This window comes from Rhinopithecus bieti, unplaced genomic scaffold, assembly GCF_001698545.2.
Source record: "Rhinopithecus bieti isolate Rb0 unplaced genomic scaffold, ASM169854v2 scaffold_50384, whole genome shotgun sequence".
Lineage (NCBI taxonomy): Eukaryota > Metazoa > Chordata > Mammalia > Primates > Cercopithecidae > Rhinopithecus > Rhinopithecus bieti.
The window spans coordinates 900,600-920,325 of record NW_016820218.1 but is presented as its reverse complement, the minus strand read 5'-3'; the positions used below and the strand labels follow the sequence as shown (position 1 = coordinate 920,325).

The window sequence follows — 19,726 nt, the reverse complement described above, 5'->3', positions numbered from 1 at the left end:
AAAAAAAAAAAAAAAAAAAAAAAGACCGTTATTAAACCCCTAGTATTATTCATAAACCCATGAATAACAGCTTCTCAGAAAAATTACCAAAACTACAGAACTTAAGTTGCCTCATAAGAAAACTAAAGGGATATACTATAAAACCTAAATGATCAAGGCCGGGCGCGATGGGTCACGCCTGTAATCCCAGCACTTTAGGAGGTCGAGGCAGGCGGTCATGAGGTCAGGAGATCGAGACCATCCTGGCTAACATGGTGAAACCCCATCTCGACTGAAAATACAAAAAATTAGCCAGGCATGGTGGCGGGCACCTGTGGTCCCAGCTACTCGGGAGGCTGAGGCAGGAGAATGGCATGAACCCGGGAGGCGGAGCTTGCAGTGAGCCGAGATGCAGTGAGCCGAGATGGCGCCACTGCACTCCAGCCTGGGCGACAGAGCGAGACTCCATCTCAAAAAAATAAATAAAAATAAATAAACAAATAAAACCTAAATGATCAACCTTTGAATAATTCATACTTAACCAAAATCTTTCTAATTTTTATGTAATAAGACTACTTTTACTTGTAGTTAAGCTGTCAAAACTTATTAAAATTTTTTCCATCACCACATAAAGAGCCAACTGTAGAACTACAACAATTTTTCGTAAAAGTAGGCAAACTTTTTTCTTAAAAATGCCAGTGTAACCAAATAATTTCTTCTATATTAGCAACACAGTTGTTGACCACACAATTGTGGTCACTGAATAATTTCCCTAAGGAAGTTATTAAATAAAATACTGAAGGTGTGATTTTGAGAAAGCACGATAAATATATAGCAAATTAAGTCTGCGTTTCAAGATCAGTTTAGCTGTGTTGCTAATATATGCTTATCCCCAGGGACCTCTTTTTACCCCAGGCCTCCCTCTGGTGTATAGTCAATACAGCCCGTGCCCAGGAAGGACTGCTTCACTGCTTGGCTGGCAGTGTACCTTTTATAGCTAAGACACCAGAAGGGCAGCTTTACATCAGCAGACTATCACTGTTTCAATTACACTTAGAAAATTAAACCTCTACACTGTCAGCATGAATAAAAATATTAATGAGGACACTAAGTTTGCTCACTGCATCACTTTTCTCACATTTCCTGCTAAGCATCTGTGATATTAGCAATTTAAATGAACTGATGGGCTTATATAAGACCATTTGGAGAGGACTGAACTCCAAGATTTTATGGCAGTGAAGAATATATGTGTACCCCCAAGGGGCATCCTGAAGCTCCTGCCACCTGCCTGAAATTGCTTTGAAATCTCAATTTTTATTTCAAAAACTCAAGGGAATTTTGCATTAATGACAGGAACACAGAGTGCAGAGAACCAGGCCAGATCCTTATGTGATCCCAGTTCCCAGATCTACAAATAAGTAATACTGTAATAGGCCAGGCACAGTGGCTCATACCTGTAATCCTGGCACTTTAGGAGGCTGAGGTGGGTGGATAACTTGGGGCGAGGGGTTCAAGACCAGACTGGGCAACATGACAAAACCCTGTCTCTACTAAAAATACAAAAATTAGCGGGTGTGGTGGCATGCACCTGTAATCCCAGCTACTCAGGAGGCTGAGGCACGAGAATCGGTTGAGCCCAGGAGGTAGAGGTTGCAGTGAGCTGAGATGGCGCCACTGCTCTCCAGCCTGGGCGACAGAGCAAGACTCCATCTCAAAAAAAAAAAAAAAAAAGTAATACTGTAATGCTAAATGCTAATAAAATGCTGTTTTAATTTATTATTGAATAAACCGATGCTCTAGGAAAATGGTCTTCTCTTACCAGTTAAGAGTAATTCACATCCCAAAGTAAAACGCAGATTTATGGCATTTTATTAAGAAAGTAAGTTAGACTAATAGTACAACACTGGCTTCTGTTCAACATAGTATGACATTTAAATGTTTGAAAAGAACTAGAGAAATATGCCTTTTTTTGGTCTAACCCTCATTTTACAGAATGGTTGGTAATTTCCCTTTTGTACTTTATATATTTGCTTGGTCAGAAATATGAGGAAAGGGACAGAGGAAGCAAGCATGAGGCACCTTGTTGAAGATGTCTGCTGGCAGCATGTCTGAAAGGCCAAGCAACAGACTGCCTCTCATAAAGCAGTAGGTCCAGAGAGAGCTTTGACTTTCAGCACTCAGTGACTGCATGACATTCTCCTGGTTTCACATTACCCATTGAGTCCTTCTGTCTCTCTGTGACTTGTAACAGATGGGTTAGCATCTGCCATTAGTGTGGTAGTGAATTATCTTGGATAGAGAAAGATTCAGGAGACTACATCTGTGTAAATACTGTTTTCTTTTTACTTAGTTGCATTTTAGTTCCATTGCCACCATGTCTTTACCACATTTACTCTCCTTCATTGAAGCTCTCCAACTCTGTGTGATAATTTTACCTGAAGATGTTTGGAGGAGTGACCTGGCAGCCAACCAGTGGCAGAGTGGCATTAAACATTAGTGACACATGCATGGATCTAATCTCTAAATATTTGGTTTAAATCTACTCTCCATTTATCTTTTTTTCTTATTAGAAAATATATCGCTATTGTCTCCTATGAGCAACGCCAGAATTATAAGGATGACTTCAATGCAGAGTATGATGAGTACAGAGCTTTGCATGCCAGGATGGAGACTGTAGCTAGAAGATTTATCAAACTAGATGCACAAAGAAAGCGCCTTTCTCCAGGCTCAAAAGAGTATCAGGTAAATGGATTTGTAACTAGTTGGACTGACTTTCATATTTTACCTTCTTTCTTTCTCTGCCCTGCTCAACCTTAGCCATCACAGTAGCCTTTAGAGTAAGTACTCTTGCAGACCAGCCTCATTGCTGCTTTAGGAAACTAAATATTTGAAATAGTTCTTGAAAATAAATTAACATAGTAAACCTGTATTTCTACCAGTGGAAAAAAACCTTGTGCCACTATAACATATCACATATTGAGAAAAATACCAAACACAACTAAATAGGAAAAAAAGTTGTATCTTGAGATTCAGCTAAATATTTGATTAATTACACTGCCAACTTAGACTACAGTTCATAGGTCTGGTGCTATCCCAAAACAGTGCTATTTCAAGTATTTTTCTTTAAACTTCAATCTGAGATAGAATAGGGAAGATATAGGAAATAAAGAGGGCTTAATACACAGATATTTGGGGTTTAAGTAAAGAAGTTTGGTGCTTCTAGCTACAAAGACTGATCTTTGTTAACCAGTCTTACTCTGTTTTCACTTTCCTACTTGAAGTAGTAATATTACTACCACTGACAAAGAGCAGGGGATGCCTGACCTGTTTCCTGATTGTTTTTTGTAGTTCTTAGCAAAGGGATTGATAGAAATGAGTATTTCCCTCCCATGTGGGCTAGATAACTTTGTCACACTTCACGGACACAGATGGTATAGTGGTGCCTCTGTCCCAGCCCACTACCACTGTTCAGACTGGAACCTACGGGAGACAATGGATGAGTTTTCCCACAACAATGAACAGCCTGAGAGCATTTGTGTCCTAGAGATTCATTATATCTTCTACTAGAGGGCCTTAATCTTTTTCAATAAGCTGGTGAGAGTTATAGAAGACTGTGCCAGAAGAATCGGTGTTCAGAGGTGCAAGAGGTTGGTGATATGGTGGTTTGGGGTTTATTTTTTTCTATATAGTAATTTATCAATGTATATAATTATACTGAAACTAGAATGTAATTCCAAGGATTACTTGGTTAGGAGCGGTTAATGTTTGTGTGACCTTGGGCAAGTTACTTAATGCCTTTTTGCCTTGAATTCCCCATCCATAAAATGGGATAATCATTGAGTTGTGAGGAATAAACATAAGTAAGCATGAGTAAAGTGCCTGAATCCATGCCTGGTACTTGGTGCATACATTAGGCTATTATCCCCCCAGGCACCTGACCCCCCCCACACCAGCCCCCACAGAAAATCACTGCTACTGATTTCCAGTGTATTCTTTCGGAAGTGTTTAGGTGTGTGGTATATGCATGTGTGTACACATGGTATAAAATGTATGTACATTTATACACAAGTAATTTCAACATATATACCATATTTAACTGAATCTAAGGTTTCTTCATTTGTAACATGTACCATTGTTTTATGTCCCAATAACTTAAATTATGATACATTATTATTTGTACTGGTTTCATTAAAATGGGGAGAAATGAGCATCTTGCAAGTAATGAAATTCTTAGAATACTATTCTGTTTTTCTTTTTTAAATAAATGATATCAAGCTGTCCATATTGTTTAGCACTTTCCTTTTTTCTCTAAACAATATAATGCATATTAGAGAATTTTTTTATATCAGTACATAAAGCACTTTCCCATGTTTTAATGGCCTCTTAGTATCCTTTGTATAGATTGACGGACATTTCAGTTTTGTTTACTGTCTTTTGCTTTACAAACAGCGCTATAGTGAATAATCTTGTATATGCGTCATTCACTGAGGGGCAAGTATGTCCATAGGATAAGTAGAATTGCTGAGTCAATTTTGCATTGACTATTTTGATAGCTGTTGCCACGTTGCCTTCCATAAAGATTGTTTCAAGTTATATTCCCACAGTCAACATTTCCTATACTCTCGCTAAATGCATGTTAGCTGTTTGTATTGCCACACACAAAAGAAGTTGTTCTCTTCTGATTTCTAATATTTAATTTTATAGAATGTTCATGAAGAAGTCTTACAAGAATATCAGAAGATAAAGCAGGTAGGTGTCATCACTGTTGATTTTCTGACCTGTGGTTGAAAAAGTAAATTCTGCGACCTCATTCCTCACTTTTTTGTTTTTGTTTTTTTTTATCATCTGCAGTCTAGTCCCAATTACCATGAAGAAAAATACAGATGTGAATATCTTCATAACAAGCTGGCTCACATCAAAAGGCTAATAGGTGAATTTGACCAACAGCAAGCAGAGTCATGGCCCTAGAACTCTGCTTGGACCAGAAGATGTGAATAAACTTAAGCTTATTTATTTAAAATTCCCAAATGAGTTGCTCTAATTCTAAAAAGTGAAACTTTGGCTTGTTGGAACAGTTTCAGTTATTAGTAAACTTGATTTACTTTTTCTTTTCGCATTTACTTTGCTTCCCTGCATTTCGAAGGCTGCTCTTTCTGTCCTCCCACCACCCCACCCCCAAGACTTGTGGTTTGTAAGTAGAAAAATTTTTTAGGTATGGGATTCCTGATTGTCTATATTTCAAATCAGTTTTTTTTCCTCAAAAAACTTGTGTTCTGTTATTAGAACATGATTTTTTAGAATAGTTCGGGATCTAGTGTCCACACTTAAGAAGTTGTATAGTTGTATGTGTTTTAAAAACAACAACAGTAATGTGCAAGGTGAAATGCTTTTGGATAAACGTAAGCCTATTTTCTGACCTTTCCTAATGCAAACTCTTTGCCTTAAATGGTAGAATATTTAGAAATTTGCACAAAATTTAAAAAAAAATAAACATTGTCTTGGAGGGTTAAAAAATAGAAAGGTGTATGTGTATAGATTCACATACACATATGTATATACAGGCTGACTTGATCTAGAACATTAAATCCGCCCTGCAAGTTAACCCCCCATTGCAATGGTTGCCTTAAGGTGTTTGCTAGTTGTGTACATAGTGTGGTTAATCATTAGCTACACTGCTTCCCACTTGATTAGAGCAATGGGAAGCATATTGTGGCCTACCAGCATCTGGAAGTGTGTGCTCGATCTGTATGTGTGCAGAGGTGGTGTGGATGTGAGCGTGCATGAAGGAAAAAAAGCTGCTACTCCTAGTAGGCCAAACGCTCAGGTTAAACAACTGACGAGTGTTACTGTAGGGTGTTTTTTTGTTTTTGTTTTTGTTTTCTATCAAATTGCTAATTTTGTTGTGGAAGACAAAAGCATTTCCATTTCAACGAGTTTGTCAGCTTTATTAATGTTGGGCAAAAATTGATATGTCATGAAAATGAAACAGATCTATAGTTTTGGGACAAAATTATAAAATTAAATGTGTAGGTAACCTATTTATATACTGCTATAAAGTATTTTTTGAAGAGAGATATGCAAAGAAGCTATTACCTACATAAGATGTATATTTAAAGATTTTTTTTTCATCCTGGTGCCAGGAATATAAAAAAGAGTGGATATATTTAACCATAACATACTGTGATTCATCAAACAGCACAAACTTTCATTTCATGGAGTTTATCTGTTGACGTTGATTTAAACTGTCACTTGTTTTATCACGTGGGAACATAAGTTATGTGGTCAAAAATATAAGGATTTTGAACTAATGTTGATTCAAGTTGTATTGTCTTATTGTATTGTCTTTTCAAAGTGCTGCCAGTTGAAAAGGGAAGCATTATGTTTACAAATCTGTTTTGAAATGTTTGCCAAAATTTTGGTAGTGTCTTTAATAAAGATGTTTGTCTCCAGCATCCAGAAAAATAAATAAATAAGTTTGTTGTGTATCACTGTAAACCAGAAAAATGTTGGTTATCTAGAAAACTTGAGAGAGCATGTAGATTAACTTTTCTCTTTGGGGTTCTTCTAAAACATTAACTGGAAAGATTAGATAATATACTAAAATATACGGAAGTATACAGACTATACAAAGACTGAAACAAGACCCTTTTGCACTACCACTCTATAACATTATCGCAGAAATTTTGTTTCTATGTAGCATGGACCTCCTAAGGAATTCTGTTTCTTTTAGCATTGAGATCCCTGGTGCTCTTTTTTTACCTCGGAATTGGTACAATCATTATTAAACGTTAATTTATTTCAAACTTTTTAATTGAAGAAAGGAAAGGGAAGCTTAATTGGGGATAAATTCGGGCATCATATTATTATGATAGAGTCTCATGAGGGGTTTGTCTATAGGTAATGAACTCATTGGTGTTATTTCTTGGACATCTTGGCCTTTTAATCGAAGACTGTGTGCTGCTATTTGCTATGAGCAAAGTTTCTCAAAAGCAAAAGGTGCTTGGACCATTTGGATCACCTGAGTTAGAATCTCTAGGTATAGGGCCTAAGTATCTGCATTTTCACTGGTTTCCTGTAGGTGACTTTTTGCAAGCTAAAGTATGAGAACCATTGACTTGGATGTAGCTCTAAACTTTTAGGTCTGTAAATCTTGAAATGTTGAACTGAAGGTCAACTGTTGGCTTTTTTTTTTTTTTTTAAATGTCCATCATGTCAGCAGCTGCAAATCACTTTTCCCCTTTGCATGATCTGAGGCACCTCCTCAGTTGTTTCACTGCCAACTCTTATTTCAGAACCTGTTTACAAACAAGCCTTCCAGTTGGTGAATGGTTAGCCATTGGAGCTCCTACCCTGTACATCAGCACATCTGGTTTACAAGTTGGGTAACAATGAAAACTGGAGATGCTAAATGGAAATCCAGCATTGCATACCCTTAGACCTGATCACATACCAGTAAAAGCCTTAATTTAGATGTTAGTTGTATGTGTTGGACAGATCCTTGCAAAAAGTGTGTCTATTAGTTGTAACTTTGAAAGTTATAAATCTCTGAATCTGCCATTATCCAAGTTTCATCCCTTTTGAAGATGAGGCATGAGCCTATTAAAATATTTATAATCATTTTTCATCTCCTACTGCAAGACCTTTAGATTCTTAAAAATGATTACTACAGGAATAGTGGCCACTTAATGTCTAAGTTACTCTGGTGGAAGAATTTTTTTTTCTTTTCTTTTCTTTTTGGGAAGGATGGTGTAAAAAATAACAAGATTAGAGAATGAGTTGTATAGTTTTTTTCTATCACATTTCATCTAAAATGATTTGAAGGACTTTTGAAGATTTTTACCAACATCCTTAAATCAACTCCAGATTGAATGAACAACTGATTTAAAACAAACTAAGAGAACATTAACTAGATGTGGGCTTTTTAAAATATACAGGTATTGCATTTCCTACCTTGTTATTTATTCCACTTGGAATACTTTAGAGGGGTTAACTTTCAACTCTTTAAGTAGTAACGGATGTTTTATACTTGTTCTCACAAAATTGTTATGGTCAGTTTATATCATTGCTCCATGCATTGATTATAAAAATTCAGTATTAATTTTTTCTCTGATTGATCTTACAAGTTTTAGAGTTTTCTTTTCTCTTATAAAGTGTTTCACCTTATTATGTAAAACAAATGCCTGCTTGCATATTGGAAGATGTTGAAATTAGTTTTAGACAAAAATGGTCCATCAGTTCAGACACTCTGCTTGGATGCCTCACCCTTTTCATTAGTGCATTCTTTGCTTCTGAAACTTGGCAGAAACTCGTTAGCCAGTCCACTGCCTTTCTGAAAATGTGTGGAGTCACGTATGCTTGGTATATGCCTTTACTACTTTTAAAGTTCTACAGTTTATTACTTGCCCAAGTATTACTGAATCCTTTTCTTACATGTACTGGATGGAGAAAAAATTATAGCCAGCACTTTGAGAGGAAAGTTTTTGGAAACGATATTAACTGGCACTACTAACTGAAGGCCACAGAAGATGCTATCAATGTTATTTGTAACCTGAAGATTGAACAAGGCTGTGAGGCTCATTTCAAACTATTTTGAGGTGTTAAATTATATATATGCTGTTTCTCAGCTGTTCCATTCAAACCGTGTTAGGACTCTCAAAGGTAAAATGTCACAGGGGCTTTTCAGTTGTTATTGAGCTCAGCAGCTGTGGTGGCCCCTGTTCTACACCAATTTCAGTTCAATAAAAATGTTAACTTTGCAATTCTGGTATTTGTTTTCCTTTGTCTCATTTCAAGCCTCTTTGTCTTAAAAACAAACAAACAAAAAAAAGCCCATGACAGGCCGGGCGCGGTGGCTCAAGCCTGTAATCCCAGCACTTTGGGAGGCCGAGATGGGCGGATCACGAGGTCAGGAGATCGAGACCATCCTGGCGAACACGGTGAAACCCCGTCTCTACTAAAACAATACAAAAAATTAGCCGGGCCTGGTGGTGGGCGCCTGTAGTCCCAGCTACTCAGGAGGCTGAGCCAGGAGAATGGCGTGAACCTGGGAGGCGGAGCTTGCAGTGAGCCGAGATCGTGCCACTGCACTCCAGCCTGGGCGACAGACCAAGACTCCTTCTCAAAAAAAAAAAAAAAAAAAGCCCATGACAAAGTATTCACAGACATATTACTTGTTAGGGCTCTAGGAAGTGGGAGCAGGGAATTTGCTCCAGGGAGCTGCCTTTTTGTAAGTGAAGGACACGCCCTCCAGGGGCAACTTCTACTAGGGGAACAATAATCATATTTACCATTTATTGAGGGTTTCCTCTTTGTTACACGTTTTTGCTGCATTATCCCATTTCTCCTCACCACCTGTTATCTCCATTTTACAGGTGGGTAAACTAAGTCATAAAGAAGTTAAGAAACTTGCCTATCACACAGCTAGTAAATGGCAGAGCCTGGGAAGTCTGACCGCAGCATCTGTATTCCTAACCACTTCTCCATCATGAGCCTCATATGTTTATATAGGATAAGACTAATCTTTTCAAAGTGACAATTCCAGTGATACCACATAGGCTAGATAAGTCCTTTTGGTTCCAAAGGCTAGAATGTGGGGGTCGGAGTGATTTCTAGTGTATTATTTTGGGGGAGTTGATTTATTGGAAATCACAGAATACATTTGAAGGGAGACTGGCACACTTTTTGAGAAAAGGTTATTTCCCCTGTGTTCGCTTTACTTTTGAAAGTGTACAATGTTAACAATGGGGTATTTGAAAGTGGGCGGTGGAGGTAGGAGGGAAGGGTACAGTCTTGTAATCATATCATTTTCTCTTCATACCAAAAGGCTATCTCAGGAACAGACTCCAGCTTAGGAGTATTCAGTCTGAGAAGACATAAGGGCATTCTCCCAGCTGAATCCTTAACCTCTAGTTTCTAAAAATCTTCTGAAGGAATAATAGGAAGGGAAGAAAGCCTCAATCAAACATTGGTATTAAAAACCCAGAGTGAGTAATGTGGGCGGTGCCTCTGGTCATATTTACGAGAAGCCTCAAGGATGAGTGAGTTTCACAACATCGGGACTGTCAGGAGCCCTCCCTAGTCCGTTCTCCCACTGGACCTTTAACAGGCTCCTGCCCTCAGCTGTAAAATGAAAATATGCTTTTCTTACTGAGGGATGGAGGGGTTTCACTATTGTTTATAAAAGCACTTGGGAATTCTGTGAAAAAAAAAATCATTCTTTAAACTACAGATTATCTGCTGAATGCAAGGAGGAGTGTTGAAGCATTACTTTCCATGTGAGAATGAATTCATTTTGACTGACTGCGAAGGGGACAAAGGCAAAAGCTAGAGGTTTCAAGGTGAGATGTTGGGTTTGTTTTATTGAATGCTGGGTGTACGCATACCTGCTCTACTGGTTTTACCTTTCTGAGACTGGGACAGGAAGCTGACAGTGGTAGTGGAAGTAGGAGGCTCTGATACGATTGCTTAATTCTCAAGTTAGGGATCAGATGATTCTGCCAGGTGCAATGGTGGAGATGTGTCATTTCAATTCCTGCCTGCCTCATTCAACTGACCAACCTGGCTGGCTTTTCTTACTGTAATTAAATGGTTGGTACAATGTGAGCATTTGTAGATGGACAATAAGAACTTCACATCTGTCTAGGACTATAAATGTAGAAGTGTGCTTCCTGCAGATGAGCCCACATAATTGGCCAGCATGTTTGAGTTCTACAGCTGGGGCTTCTAGAAGCATGCTGACTGCCCTTCCATACTTTCTGAGTTCCAAATAGGCTTACAGAATCCCACTGTGGAGTACATGGATAGCATGATCTACCTTACCAGTCTCGCTGCCTGTTCCTCCCACTCTCCACACACCAGTCACACACACCTTCCTTCAGGCTCTCCAATACTCCTTGCTCCTCCTATCCAAAAGTCCTCATGCGCTAAGTAGACTGTGTACCATCACCACCACCCTCCACCCCTTCCTCACTTAGCTGAGTCCTCCATATCCTTAAGGTCTCCACTTAGGCATCACTTCCTTCAGGAAGCCTTTCCTAACCCACCCCTGCACCCACCCCCACACTATCCAGGTCCTCTGGGTATATGCTCTCTTTCATTCTATACTTCTTTGTGGCATTTGTCATAATTATAACTGGGTACTAATTGCATTAGTAAGTTCTGTGGGAGTAGAGACTGTCCTGTTCACCAGGGTGTCCCCAGCCTCTAGACTAGTGTCTGCCATATAAAATGTTCTCAGCAATAATTTATTGAAAGAAGGAGTGAGGCAAACTATTTCTATCAGTCATATTTAAAATTCATGTGGCCCAAGGATTTGGATTACTGCAAGAATCTGCTGTCTCAGTCAAGTTTGTGTTCCTTGCCACTTTATCTTCCCAAAGTCATGATTAGGAATCAGTTAATGATGGCAGACTGGTGCCCATGACAAACCGACTGATAGAGTTTGGATATTTGTCCCCTCCAAATCTTATGTTGAAATGTGATTCCTAGTGTTGGAGGTGGGGCTTGGTGGGAGGTGTTTGGGTTGTGGAGACAGATTCCTCACAAATGGCTTGGTGTCCTCCCCGCCCGCCTTGGTAATAAGTTCGTAGGATATCTGGTTGTTAAAAAGTGCCTGGCATCTCCTCTCTCTCACCATGTGACATACCTGCTCCCCCTTTGCCTTCCACCATAAGTAAAAGCTCCCTGAAGCCCTTCCCAGAAGTGGATGCTGGTACCATGCTTATCGTACAGCCTCCAGAAACATGAGCCAAATCAACCTCTTATCTTTATAAATTACCCAGCCTCAAGTATTCCTTTATAGCAATGCAAATGGACTAAGACACTGACTTGACTTTGCGAGTCCTTTTGCCATGTGTTTTTATTGACATTTATTTTATGCCTAGCATTTGTGTAATCTTCCAAGTGCTTCCAAGAACTAGCAGAGCCCAATGCTGTTGATGGGCTCTGCTAGTTCTCCAGTTACAGGAATCCCAACCCTTCACATTGTAGATGGTGAAATGAAGATGTCTAAGTGACAGCACATGGGAGGGCAGGATGGGACCCCAGGAGCTTACACAGTCTTCCTAAGTGGTGCCAAGAACAGCCCAGCAGCCACTTCCAAAAACTGATACGAAAACAAGGAGTGGTAAAGTGCCAGGCAAGCTGTGCCAGAGCACAAGCAGCAGGCACAGGGCTTCAGAGCAAGGAGTCAAGCCAGACAACCCGGCTTAGAGTCCTGCTGTGCCACTCACAAGCCATAGACTATGGGCATGTTTATAAAGCCCCAGATCCTCTGTTTCCCATCATGAACGGGATAGTACCTGCCTTGGAGGTTGCTGGGCTGACACATACGTAGAGAGGTGCCTGGCACCTCGTAAGTTCACTATATGTATTTTTATTGGATACTTTAAAATTATTTATTTCCATCTTTTATTCAGAGATGGAAAGTTCTGTAGCAAAGCAACCAGTCAGAACTGAACAACCTTATTAGGTTAATTTAGATTTCTGCATAAGAGTGATTGACCTCCCCTGGTAAATGGACACAGCCCATAACATTTTAAAGGCTTTGCTATTGATTTCTCTGTGAAATACTTTTTTTTTTTTCTGTGAATCTTTTTTTTTTTTTTTTTTTTTTTCAGAGGTAGTCTCATTCTGTTGCCCAGGCTGGAGTGCAGTGGCACAATCTCAGTTCACTGCAACCTCCGCTTTCCCAGGTTCATGCAATTCTCCTGCCTCAGCCTCCCAAGTAGCTGGGATTACAGGCACACACCACCACATCCGGCTAATTTTTTGTATTTTTAGTAGAGATGGAGTTTCACTATGTTTGCCAGACTGGTCTTGAACTCCTGACCTCGTGATCCGCCCACCTCGGCCTCCCAAAGTGCTGAGATTACAGGCATAAGCCACCGCACCTGGCCCTCTGTGAATCATTTCAAGTCCCACGTTAGCTTCTCTTGGCATCTTGGCTACCAGTAACTTAGACACAGTGCTGATGCATTTGTTCTCAACTGGAGCTTAACTTTGAATATTCTCTCTATTCTCTTTTCCAGTTGTCTTTATAGAGGACAGTTTTTAAAAGAGTCTTTTTGTCTGGAAGCTTAAGTGCTTCTTGCCACCTAGTTACTAGAGGGGGTTGTTCATTACAGGTAAGATGCTTTGGATAAAAGGCTGCTGTGAAAATCACTCTTACACCTGTAAGTTTTTCCTTCTTCTCCCAAGGATAGAGTTCATTTAAATCAGCCTTGTCAAAGGAGCACCAAGAGGGTCTCTAGGGATCTCATGGCCACCTGAGCTTCAGAACTCTGCAGCTGAGAACAGCTGTAAGGGGACCCTAGGGACTGTCAGCAAAGCCACCTTTTTCTCCACCCTCCTCCTTTCCTCGTCTCTCTCTGCCCCTGTTGACAAATCTTTATTTCTGTGGTAGCCAATTATCATCCGCTCCTCCCTTCCTTAACTCACCCTCCCCACCTGCTCCTCTTGACTGAGTGAACGACCCTGGCTCCCCTCTTCTGTTAACATGCACATCTTACCATTTTCCCCTTGTCTTTGGTTAAAAATAACCTGATGTATAGATGGTGACAAGGCCTGGTCAGAAATAGAGACCTAAAAGCGTGAAAAATTGGGGAAGATAGAAAATGCTTTGTGGTACTGGGGGAAAGAACAGAACATGGAGTCCTCTACCCTGGGCCTGTGTTCAAGTTGTGACATTCACCTACCTTTGACCCAGGGCAATTTGCCTAAACCCCTAGATCTTCTTTCTTTCATCTCTGGTAATGTAGGATAATGCCTGAAGTTTAAAGACTATCACATTGACCATGAGGGACAATCATAAAGCAACAGCGATTGTCATGTGTGTCCCTACAAATCCACTTTTGGGGGGCTGTTTGCCTTCAGAGATGAACTTTATGGCAGTTCCCAGAATTCCTCAGAGACAGCTACTTTTAAATAAGCTCTGTATTCACTTTTAGCAAGGGTCTCATTTCAGTAACTTACAAATCCAGTCATGTAACAACCACAATCCTGAAATACATTTAGAATTGAATATTCTCCCCTCATCCAGCTTAGGCCTGCTTTAGGCTGGAAGCCAAGAGCTTTTTGCTATCCTCCCTACTCCTCCCACCACCCAGCATTTCCCAGGATGAAAGGGCGGGAAGGTAGGGAGGAGAGATAAGGAGCATGAGAGGGCTGATTGAATGACACCTTTGACGTCCTTGGCCTTGGTTTCCTTTGGGCATTGTCAAAGCCCACCCTGGGTGCCTCGGACTCCTCTGGCCTCTCCTGTGGCTGGCCCTTGCAATGCCCTTCAGCATCTGCCTCCAACAGACTACCACTGTCACTTCAGGCAGGAAGCTAGTAAGCTTATTGCCCATTTTAAAATGATCACACCAACATGCCAACTCGAGGTGTCCCATCTGGTCACTCACCCACACTCCCACCCCAGTCATAGACCAATCAGCACTTTTGGCCTGGGATCCATGAGTGTAGTAACTTCCAAATGCATCCTCGACTCCGCTAGACCTTTATTTTCAGGCACAAGTCACATACCAGCCCTGTGTGTCCAAGCTTGAGGTGTCACAAATTACTTTTTCTAAGTACTCTTTATGAAGCTCTTCTCTCTAGCCTTGTGGCAAGAGGGAAGCTCACTGTCAACCCTCTGTAGAAACCCTGATTTGTAACATGGGCTGACTTTTCTACCTCCACCCGTTACACCAGTGAGGAGCCAGAAGCGAAGGGAAGAAAAACTGTTTTGTTTTTTTTTTACTACCCTCCTCTGTGAGTCCTGCAATATAGGGTTCAGAATCTGAGTTACTAGTGTGGAAGTTGTGGATGTAGATGGCGTATCTTGTGACTGCAACCAAAGCTATCAGCAAGTCCTGCGTGAAACCCTCTCACATATATTTGTGAGTTCCTCAGTCATAGAAGCCATGCATATTTGTTCCACAAATATTTACACAGACTTTGTGCTAGGTGGTGGGAATACACCATTGAACAAGAGAAAGGCAAATGACACAACTTGATTCCAGTTGTGGTAAATGCTCCAAAATAAAAGGTTGGCTGTGAGAATTAATAATAAGAGGACGTGGCACAGTGAGGGAGTGGGGTCAGGCTTCCCCCAAGAGGTGGCTAAAGCTAATATTTGTTGATGAGAGGAGAGCTCCATAAAGAGCATGGTAGACAGGCCCCAAGGTAAGACGGCCTTTAGGCTCACTAGAATGTACGTGTATCCAAATCACTTCTCATTAACAAAAGCAAGGGCCTTGCTTTTTTGTTGCTGAACTTGTTCCTTCAATGGCTTGTTTGTCTTTACTAGCCATTTCTGGGGAGTTGAAGCCCAGACATGATTCCCTCCTGAGGTCTAGGCATGTCAGGTTAGTGCCTTATCAGTGGTGTTCTGGTATTTGAGGTTCTTATCTGTGGCCTTCTCTTGTTGCTAATTAGTTCTAAGGAACGTTTCCAAAACAGAAAGATTGCATTTTAGTGGCCAGTGGACCTCAAACTGGCCCACGGGATTTCACATGGGGAAGTTTGAGCTGGGGAGGAACCACGACTGCCTTCCCCAGCGCCCTCCATCTTCCTGGAGGCCAGAGGCTGGTGCCAGTGAATGCCGAGAACAGAGACTGGCTGGCCCCTCCCTTGTGGAGGTTTCTGGGATTATAACTCCATCACTGTGGGGCTCTCAGAGGCAGTTTCTCTGAGAAGAGAAATAACATCTGTACTATTAAAATTGCCCATGAGCTCTCTCTGTTGTCACCAGTAGGCGAACCATGTGTGTGGTGTGACTCTAACGAGGTTATTGGTGGGCAAGCAGGAAACTGAAACAAGGGGGCTGGGAAAAAGATGCCCAAGGGTCAGAGAAACTGAAAAGGAGCCCTTTCGGGAATGAAAATGAGCAAAAGTAAGGAAGTGTGGTATTTTCTTACGAGACCACTTGACAATCAAGGCTTTATGCTTTTTTTTTTTTTTTGAGACGGGGTCTCACCCCCCGGCTGGAGTGCCGTGGGGCGATCTCGGCTCACAGCAAGCTCCGCCTCCCGGGTTCACGCCATTCTCCTGCCTCAGTCTCCCAAGTAGCTGGGACTACAGGCGCCGGCCACCTCGCCCGGCTAATTTTTTGTTTTTTTAATAGAGACGGGGTTTCACTGTGTTAGACAGGATGGTCTCTTGTCAGGCCTCTGAGCCCAAGCCAAGCCATCGCATCCCCTGTGACTTGCACCTATACGCCCAGCAGGCCTGAAGTAACTGAAGAATTACAAAAGTGCAAATGCCCTGCCCCGCCTTAACCGATGACATTCCACCACAAAAGAAGTGAAAATGGCTGGTCCTTGCCTTAAGCGATGATATTATCTTGTGAAATTCCTTTTCCTGGCTCATCCTGGCTCAAAAAGCTCCCCCACTGAGCACCTTGTAACCCCCACTCCTGCCCGCCAGAGAACAACCCCCCTTTGACTGTAATTTTCCTTTACCTACCCAAATCCTACAAAACGGCCCCACCCTTATCTCCCTTCGCTGACTCTTTTCGGACTCAGCCCGCCTGCACCCAGGTGAAATAAACAGCCCTGTTGCTCACACAAAGCCTGTTTGGTGGTCTCTTCACACGGACGCGCATGACAGTCCCCATCTCCTGACCTTGTGATCCGCACGTCTTGGCCTCCCAAAGTGCTGGGATTACAGGTGTGAGCCACCGCCAGCCGCATTATGCCTTTTACAAATGTTTCCAGGCATTCTCAATGGGTACTTCTTTTAAACTATTTTTAGCATGAGGTGGGATGAACCACCAAGAAAAAACAGGCTAGGAAAGGTCCATCAGTATCAGTGCTAGACAAGAATGCAGGTCTTGGCCGGGTGTGGTGGCTTAAGCCTGTAATCCCAGCACTTTGGGAGGCCAAGGCGGGCCAATTGCCTGAGGTCAGGAGTTCGAGACCAGCCTGGCCATCCTGGTGAAATCCTGTCTCTACTAAAAACACAAAAATCAGCCTGGCGTGATGGCGGGTGCCTGTGATCTTAGCTACTTAGGAAGCTGGGGCAGGAGAATCACTTGATCCCAGGAAGCGGAGTGTGCAGTGAGCCAAGATCACGCTCTTGCACTCCAGCCTGGGCGACAGAGCGAGACTCCATCTCAAAACAAAACAAAACAAAATAAAACAAAACAATTCAGGTCTTGTCTCCCCACTGTACCCACTTCCTGTCAGCCTGCCTTAACAGCTCATCCTCTCAGGCTTGGTGCTGAACCCCAAAATTGGCCTGGTTATGGGGGGCACCCAGCAAGGTCTCCTCACAGCCCAATCATGTTCTGCCTCCTTGAAAGTTTTTCTCTCTCCTAAGAGTATTGATATAAACCCCTTTTTACAGGAGGTAACATTTCCATTGCCCCGCTCTGCTCTGGGCCAGGCATTCCTGACTGCCTTGGCTTTTTCAACCAGGTAAACACCTCCATCTGCTATGAAAATGCCTCCCTTCCTGCTAACATCACCCTTGAGTTGAGGCCATTCCACAGATAACTTGACAGCCCTCAGGGCCCCCACCCACTATTGTAACTACCCCTCCTCCTGTATTCTGCCTGGAGGTGGGATGCAATGGGTCATGGCCAAACTCAGTTTCCACCTATTGGTGCAAGGTGTGGTAATTGCTGTTTGTATTCAGCTCAAAACAAAGGGAAATCTGCGCTGTTCTACACCCTTGTTCTGATCCTTACTCTGAACTATCAGCCATACATACAACTGACACTGATGATAAGGATAGCCTAACAGCCATGCTTACCCATTGTTCGTCAGAGCACCAGTTCTCAGAGGGCAGCAACAGCAGCACCTGGGAACCTGTTAGACATACAAATTCTCAGGCTCTGCCCCAACCCTGTTTAATTGAAAACTCCTGGGGTAGGATCCAACAATCAGTGCTTTAACAAGTGCTCTGGGTGAGTCTTACTTGAGGCAGCTGGTGTTCTCCACCATCTAGTTCATTAGAATCACCTGGGGAGAGTTTTTAACCCACACCATTACCCAGGCCCCCACCCAGACCAAGTGAACCAGAATCTGTTGGGGTGATGCCTAGGCAGAGCGTGTTTGTAAAATTCACCAGGTGACTCAAATGAGTGGTGAAAAGTGAGGCTCAGCTTCCTAGGTATTTATTTGTAAGACTGGCGTCTCCCAAATAAATGCAGGGGAATGTAGGCATTACCCAAAAAGAGTTCTGTAGTCTTTGTAGCATTTGAAAAACGCTAGATTTAATAGTTAACACTTAATTTATTTATTTAGAGATGGAGTCTCACTCAGTCACCTAGGCTGGAGTGCAGTGGTGCAATCTTGGCTCACTGCAACCTCTGCCTCCTGAGTTCACACCATTCTCCTGCCTCAGCCTCCCGAGTAACTGGGACTACAGGTGCCCATCACCACGCCCGGCTAATTTTTTTAGTAGAGACGGGGTTTCACCGTGTTAGCCAGGATGGTCTCAATCTCCTGACCTTGTGATTTGCCTGCCTTGGCCTCCCAAAGTGCTGGGATTACAGGTGTGAGCCACTGCGCCCAGCCAACACTTTTATTTTTATGAAGGACTTTTTATACCTTTAATATGCTGAAATGTTCTCCAAGAGGGCAAAGAGACCACAGTGTGCCCATTTTAACAGAGTCCCTTAGAATCAATTTTCCAAGGAACACAGATTTTGGAAGTGCTAAAGTTTTATGCAAAAACTATTTCTATAGCAAGTCAGGTCCCCAGAATGCCATGCACCTGTGCTCTACTTCCCTGCCTCTTTTGTTTTTGTTGTTGGTAGTTTTTTTGTTTGAGACAGAGTCTCTCTCTTGCCCAGGCTGGAGTGCAGTGGCACAATATCTCGGCTCACTGCAACCTCCACCTCCTAGATTCAAGCAAGTCTCCTCCCTCAGCCTCCTGAGTAGCTGGGACTACAGGTGCCCCCCATCAAGCCCAGCTAATTTTTGTATTTTTAGTAGAGACGGGGTTTCACCATGTTGTCCAGGCTGGTCTTGAACTCCTGACCTCAAGTGGTCTGCCCACCTCGGCCTCCCAAAGTGCCAGGATTACAGGTGTGAGCCACCGCACCCAGCCTAGTTCCCTGCCTCTTAAGCCATCTCTTTATCAGAGCTAAGGCCCCCGTAAGTAATGATGATATGAGGAACATCCCTGTTTTTTGATTGCTTGTACGGTTGCTCTCAACAACTCTTTGTTATCCAGCAGCCTTTATAAAGTTATATAACAAAGTTTTCTTAGAATTTATGCTGGGGGAAAAGTATATCTCTCTGGGTGAACCATTGTACCTCCTTAAATTAGATAATGAAAACTTTGGTGCCCATGTGTTGTGTCAGAAACTAAATATTGAGTTTTGTCCCCGATTACAATTGATTAGTTTGAGTATATTTTTACCTCCCCACAACTGTAGTCATTGGTGTCATTTCATCTCTTTTAATGGTTTCATGACTTGGTAATATATTTATCACCATCTATTTTTAATCCCTTTTAGAAGATTTTTTTTTTTTTTTTGAGACGGAGTCTCACGCCCAGGCTGGAGTGCAGTGGCGCGATCTCGGCTCACAGCAAGCTCCGCCTCCCGGGTTCACGCCATTCTCCTGCCTCAGTCTCCCAAGTAGCTGGGACTACAGGCGCCGGCCACCTCGCCCGGCTAATTTTTTGTTTTTTTAATAGAGACGGGGTTTCACTGTGTTAGACAGGATGGTCTCTTGTCAGGCCTCTGAGCCCAAGCCAAGCCATCGCATCCCCTGTGACTTGCACCTATACGCCCAGCAGGCCTGAAGTAACT

At 42.1% G+C, this 19,726-nt stretch overlaps 1 protein-coding gene across 2 annotated transcripts in view; it reads left to right on the top strand.

Annotated features, from left to right (window-relative positions):
• ELL2 (elongation factor for RNA polymerase II 2) overlaps positions 1 to 8,738 on the top strand; it is a 58,275-nt gene extending 49,537 nt beyond the window's left edge. For both annotated transcript variants that reach the window (XM_017859682.1, XM_017859683.1), the window contains 3 exons: positions 2,550 to 2,721; positions 4,684 to 4,728; positions 4,831 to 8,738. In XM_017859682.1, coding sequence (XP_017715171.1) covers positions 2,550 to 2,721; positions 4,684 to 4,728; positions 4,831 to 4,947 — 334 coding nt within the window. In that variant the 3' untranslated portion in view covers positions 4,948 to 8,738. The remainder of the gene's footprint in view (positions 1 to 2,549; positions 2,722 to 4,683; positions 4,729 to 4,830) is intronic.
• Positions 8,739 to 19,726: the final 10,988 nt, after the last annotated feature.